This window comes from Orycteropus afer, unplaced genomic scaffold (genome assembly GCF_000298275.1).
Source record: "Orycteropus afer afer isolate SDZICR_OR568_19922 unplaced genomic scaffold, OryAfe1.0 scaffold00007, whole genome shotgun sequence".
NCBI classification, from domain to species: domain Eukaryota; kingdom Metazoa; phylum Chordata; class Mammalia; order Tubulidentata; family Orycteropodidae; genus Orycteropus; species Orycteropus afer.
Window position 1 is genome coordinate 15761249 of NW_006921594.1, and position 7014 is coordinate 15768262.

The following is a 7014-nucleotide window of genomic DNA, read 5'->3' on the forward strand; positions in this document are numbered from 1 at the left end:
AGCTGATTTTGAAAAGGCTTCCAGCAGATAAACCTTGTATGTCAAATTGTCCTTGGGAAGCGGTCTCTGCTTATTACAGCATCATCTTTCACTGATTCAGGAGTAAGTCAGCTGTCTGGGAAAAGCATTCATTCATTTTATAGAGGAGGCACCAACAAAATGCCCTCGTGAAGCCATGGATGTCAGTGCAGGACTGCATCTTAGAAATATAACCTAATACCTATAACACTAAATGTCCTCCCCAAAGAGACTTAGGGCAAACCCTGTCCCATTCAGTTTTGATCCATCCATAGTGCCTATCACATCACTATGCATGGGATATGTTAGACACACAAGAAATGTTTATGGAATTTAATCGAGTGCCACTGTTTTATCCATTGCTTGGTACATACTAAGCACTCCGTACATATTTGTGGCTGTTATTAATATGAAATAAGGCTTAAAGAGGGGTAGTGATTTTCCTGAAGTGTCAGAGCTGCAGTATATTGTTCTAACATCCCATGTTTTGGGTCTTTAAAAATATGTAATTATGCCAGGTAATGTGTGGGCAAATTTATATCCTTTACAATCAGTGAAGTAAGGGACAAACTGCATCATGTACAGAAGAAATATTAAGTAAGAAGCTTTATTAAATCTTCAAATTTTCTTTCCATTAAATTCTTCAATAAGAAGAACAAGGGATAATATTATTGAGGACTTCAATATCCCACGAACTGTGTTAAACACGGAAATAACAGAAAAATAAGACATAAACTTTGCTTTCAGGAAACTTAGGGGAAAAAGAAATTTGCAGAGATTTTGGGGATCCTGTTTTGTGAAGAATTACCTGAGACTACAAATATTTCTGCAAATAACATTAGCATTTATCTCAGCCATATTTTGCTTGGCACTGGGTTCTTACCTGCCCCGCTGGATGTTAAGAACAATTATATTTTTCCTTTGTGAGGGGCAAGGGAAGTGACAGGTTACATTTTCATTATGTTCTCTGAACGCTCAATGGAATCATTGAACATATAACAAGAATCTAAGCATCTGCTCTGCCAAAAATTTTATATGCATACATTAAAAAAAATCTGAGTAGGGAAATTGAAGATCAAAGAAATTTAACTAGAATTAAGTCAAAGAATGCTAGAATTTTGCTTAGTACCTGTTCTGTTTACAGGGCATGTGGAAAAGAATCAGACTCTAAAAAGGATTAAAAAAAAGCAAGATCAAAACAGAAAGAAAAAGAAAATCCTTTTGGTATACTTGATGAGGGAAGAGAAAACTTTAAGAGGTGTATTTGTGGCCTAGAAGTATAAGAATCTATGAATTAAAGGACTGTGTAGACGAAAAGACTAGAAATAATAGCTCTGTCCTAGGGAACACCTCACTAAGAAGGCAACATTTAGAAAAAACCCTAGGGAAGTGAGGGAGTAAGTCATTTGGCTTTAGGAAATGCAGCAACCCCTCCTTGGGTTTCCGAGGTGGTATCTCTATGGAAATAGATTGCCTCATCTTCCTGGTGAGGAGTGGCTGCTAGGTTTGAACTGCCAGCTTTCTGGTTAGCAACCAAATGCCTTAGGCACTATGCCACCAGGGCTCCCTTGCTTTAATGAGTGAGTTTGTATTACATGTTAAAATAAAAACAGCAGCTTTAGAAAGAGACAACTGATCATTAATTAACCTTTACATACTGAGGTACCTACCAAAGAGTATATAAATCTGAAAGTAGATATAGTCATATGAAAGAAAAAAGAACTAGACAGAGATCAGATTAGAAATTTTTAAAATATATGACTCATAAATCTGGGGATGTATCCCATGTAGGTGGTACTGTTCTCAGTTCACATGATGATACTGTCAAAAGGGGAAAGGGATTGGGAGGGGGCGTGAGAAGTGAAGCTAGTGTCTTAACCTAACTGTAAGACTTCATTTAAAATTATGCTGGAAAGTTTATTGAAAATCTACTGCTAAGGCTAAATCTTCAATATCATAACACTGTTGTGTAAGATTTCTTTTTCTCCCCCCGCCCCTTCTCTTTTCTTCCAGCTGGCCTGATATTTACCCAGACATCCTCAACTCTGCAGTCTTTATCTTAAGGACTGAAAAGATCATGAAATGTCAAAATTATTTTGGCTACTGGAGTGGAGGGGCTAGTGATGGAGCATGTGTCAGCCATTCAATGTCAGCATTACCCTTGCCCTCAGATTCCCATGCCACTCTGACTAGAAAATGTACTAGTTGGGGAAGACTGAGAGGGATACAACCAATTTTGGGGTATTACTTGAGGTTGGGTACTAGTAAAAGGGAGAGCTCGCTCTTTGAGTTTGTCTGCTTCATACTGTGGTAGATTCATGATCTCAGCATGTATTGGTTGAATGGAACAGAGTCAATCTTCTAGGTCCAGATGTCCTCTAATTTCTCTCTAGGTGCAGAGAGTAAATTGAAGGAGAGAATCTCTGGCAACACATCCAAGAGTGACTCTTGTAAAGTTCTTTTCCTTTTACCACATCGCTGTATGTCCTCTTTCTCCTCTCTGACAGGGTGGCACTCTTCCTTGGTTCCTTGGGTGGGTAGGGATGGTGCTGACAACATGGGTACTTCTAGATGGATGCTGCTCAAGACATGGAAACTATACTAGTTGGTGAAGATGTAAATGTAACCACTGCAGACAAAATAAGTGTTTCTAAATAAGTCAACAGCTTAAAGTAGAAGCGGGATTAGCAATAAGTGAACATTGTAGCGAGACACATTTTAGCTTAACCAATGATGGAATGACCTCATGAGATAGAAATTAGAACAGACTTATTAATTCACTCACTGAAAAAGCAGTCTCATAACTAATTCATTCAATAATTCACTCTCTCAACACATAATTATTGAGTGCCTACACATGCCAGGCTTTATTCTAGGCACTAGGGATACAGTAGTAAACAAAACAGACAAGAACCTCTGCCCTTATGAAACTTTTCTTGGGGGAGACCAAAAATTAGCAAGAAAAAGAAATAAACTAGATAGTGGGCCAGACGGAAAAAAAAAATATATGAAATTTTAGATGGGTTGCCTAGGGAACACCTCACTAAGAAGGCAACATTTAGAAAAAACCCTAGGGAAGTGAGGGAGTATGTCATTTGGCTTTGGGAAAGGGCATTTTCAGCAAAGGGAACAGCAAGCACAAAGGCCCTGAGATGCAATTTTCACTTGTATGCTTGAGGAACATTGGAGGGTCTTGAGCTGAGGGGTGACATGATATGAATCACCCTCAGAATCACACTGGCTGCTGTGTTAGATTAGACTATAGATTAAACCATAGGGATGCGATTTCTGAAGAAAGATGATGATGACTTGGATAAGGATGGTGGCAGTGAAGGTGGTAAGAAGTGGGAAGTTTCTGGATATATTTTGAAGGTAGATATGACAAAGTGTTTGGATGGGTTAGATAAGAGGTTTGAGAGAGTGGAGTCTAGGATGATTCACAGTTTGGGTTAAGCAATTAGAAGGATAAACTTGTCATTGACTGAGATGGGGAACATTGGAGGAGGAGATTATATGGGAAATACCAGGAGCTCAGTTTCAAAGATGTTAAGTTTGAGATGCTAATTAGATATTCAAAAAAGAGATCAAGAAGGCAGCTGGGTAGAAGAAGAATTAAAGGAGGGGACGCTATGAATCAGATCTGACTCGACGGCAGTGAGTTTGGTTTATTTTTTTTAAAATTTTATTCCAAACTTGACTACTTTCTATGATGATGTATCTGAGAGTGAGCTTTTAATAGAAATATCAAGACAGAGAAGGCACCTGAAAGCAGCAGAGATTGATCTGGAAGAAGTCAAAGATTGGGAAACATCAGATGTTTTGACATTCATAGATGAATGGGACTTCATAGAATCTCTCCCAACCCTTTCATTAAGTCTAAAATTATTTCTGACTATCTGTGTGTCTGTGGCTTGTTGTTCAAAGCTGCAACTTCTGAAGAGCTATTTTCAATCTATCATGGGACAGTGAAGGCTTTCCAATATTATGATATTATCAATTTAAAGTGAGTTGGTGAAAGGCATTGATTTAGATGAAGTGATTCACAAGTTCACAGCTTTGAAGGCCTGCAAAGGAAAGCTCTAATTTAGTCAAGAAGTTCATTGAGTGGTGAAATTCCTGTGTATTTGTTTCTGTTTAATTTTATGGTATTATTTCATTTATGATTATATTTCCATATGTATTTGTCTACAACTTTTGGGCCATTATTGACTATGCAAATCTAATCCATTAATGTATCTCATGTAAAATTTAATGTTGAAATGAACATAATTTTAATGTTCTTAAACATTTTTATTTCTAATTCTATAGTATTCTCACCAAATTTTCACTTTAACCACATGAAACTATGTAATTGTTAATGCATTTAGGCTGTGCGTATGATACTATAATTTAAAGGTGTAATTTAATTTTGCTAGTTGTTTATGTTACTACTGTTGTCATTACATTCAGTAATATATGGAAATTACAATGTATGAGTAACATTAGTACAAAAAAAAAAAAAAAAGATTAAGCAAAAAAAAAAGAAGGTAGCTGGGTACACAAGACCAGAGTCAGAAGAGAGGTAGGAGGGTGGTTAAACTTGGAATTCATCGGGTATAGATGTTACTTAAGGTCTTGGGACCAGATAAGATAAACTAGGAAGTGAGCATAGCTAGAAAAGTCACTCCAGCTAGAGTGGAGAGTTGAAGAGGAACCTGCTAGAGAATGAGAAGGAAAAATCCCCTAGAGGCAGGTAGAAAACTAGGCAAATTTCAGATATTGGAAACCAGATGAAGAGAGTTTCAAGATACAGCACTGGTCAACTATAAAAAGGCTGCTGAGAGGTCAATGTAAGAATTGAAAGTTGACCTTGAGATTAGGAGGTTAAGGAAGGTCCTGATAAGTCATTATGAAATGGTGGGGGTGAAAACCTGAATGCAGTGGGTTTATAACATAGTTGTTGTTGTTGTTGTTAAGTGCTGTCGAGTCATTTCTGACTCATAGCAACCCCATGCACAGCAGAACGAAACACTGCCCGATCCCGCGCCAGCCCCACAATCCCTGCTATACTCGAGCCCATCATGGCAGCCACTGTATCAATCCATCTCCCTGAAGGCCTCCCCCTCTTTCATCGACCCTCCACCCTACCAAGCATGACATCCTTCTCCAGGGAATGGTCCCTTCTTACAACATGACCAAAATAGGTGAGACGAAGTCTGGCCATTCTTGCTTCCAAGGAGCATTCTGGCTGCACTTCCTCCAGGACAGATCTGTTAGTTCTTTTAGCAGTCCACGGTACTTTCAGCATTCTTCGCCAGCACCACAACTCAAAAGCATCAACTCTTCTTCGGTCTTCCCTATTCATTGTCCAGCTCTCACATGCATACCAGGCGATTGGAAATATCATGGCTTGTGTCAGGCGCACCTTAGTCCTCAAGGAGATATCCTTGCTCCTCAGCACTTGAAACAGTTCCTTCGCAGTTGACTTCCCCAATGCTACACGTCGTCTAATGTCCTGACTGCTGCTTCCGTTGGCATCGACTGTAGAACCAAGCAACGTGAATTCTTTGACAACCTCAATCTTCTCTCCATTTATTGTGATGCTGCTCATTGGTCCAGTTGTGAGGATTTTTGTTTTCTTTATGTTGAGATGTAATCCATAGTGCAGACTGTATTCTTCAACCTTCATCAGTAGGTGCCTTAAGTCATCCTCACTTTCAGCAAGCAAAGTTGTATCGTCTGCATATCTCAGGTTGTTAATGATTCTTCCTCCAATCCTGATACCACGTTTTTCTTCATATAGTCCAGCTTCTCGGATTATTTGCTCAGCATATAGATTGAATAAGTGTGGAGAAAGAATACAACCCTGACGCACTCCCTTCTTGATTTTAAACCATGTAGTGTCCCCTTGTTCTGTTCGAACGACAGCCTCCTGGTCAAGGTACAGATTCCTCATGAGTACAATCAAGTGCTCGGGAATTCCCATTCTTCTCAATGTTATCCATAATTTGTCATGATCCACACAATCAAATGCCTTTGCATAGTCAATAAAACACAAGTAAACATCTTTCTGGTATTCTTTTCCTTGAGCCAAGATCCATATATAACATAGTGGGAGGAAAGAAATAGGATGTAGCAAGTACATAACACAACTCTAAGATCTCCTCTAACTTTCAGATTAATTTGAGCCCTTCTGAAAAAGTGCCAGGATATTGCATTTTTTTAGAGGCATATTCTAAGATGCATTAAAGTTCATGAAGACTTTATTCAACACAAATTCCATTAGCAAACAGACAATTCACTATGATCTTATTAAAGTTTTAATTCAAAGCACCGGGAGATCATCTTTTTCTTGGCTTCCTACTATTACCTCCTTGTGGTTTTTGTAGCATAGTGCCTAAGGCATTTGACTACTAACCAGAAGGCTGGTGGTTCAAACCCACCAGCCACTCCTCGGAAGGAAGGTTGGGCAATCTACTTCCGTAGCGATACTGCCTTGGAAACCCAAGGAGGGGTCGCTATGAGTCGGGTCCGACTCCATGGCACATAACAACAACAACAACAACATAGTGAAGTAAGAGTATGGGTTTTAAAGGCCATTCCTCTTCATCAAAAATGTTAAAGTCTGGATTAAACAACATTATCCAAAATCCGTCACATGAAAATAAGATGAAACTGTTTACTTACAGAGGGCTGATCTGTCAAGATGAAAGCAACAGAAACAGCATCTGATACTGATTATATGATGTTGTGTAACACAAAGAACTTGACATTTGGAGTAGAAAGATTTATGTTCGAGTCCTAGATCCATTACTTCCTAGCTGGGAAAAAATACCTACAATATTTAAGCTTTCTGAGCCTTAATTTCCGATATATAAAACTAGGATGATGGTGATAAGTATTTCATAGGGTTATTGCAAATTACATAGGGAAATGCTTAGTAATGGGAGCTCTGGTAGCATAGTGCCTAAGGCACTTGACTGCTAACCAGAAGGGTGGCGCTTCAAACCCACCAGC

The 7014-nt window shown here is 38.8% G+C and overlaps 1 protein-coding gene across 1 annotated transcript in view; it reads right to left on the reverse strand.

Annotated features, from left to right (window-relative positions):
• Positions 1-636: 636 nt before the first annotated feature.
• Positions 637-7014, reverse strand: part of LHFPL3 (LHFPL tetraspan subfamily member 3) — a 458430-nt gene continuing 452052 nt past the window's right edge. The window contains exon 3 of the mRNA XM_007945176.1: positions 637-713. Within this exon, the coding sequence (XP_007943367.1) occupies positions 637-713 (77 nt within the window). The remainder of the gene's footprint in view (positions 714-7014) is intronic.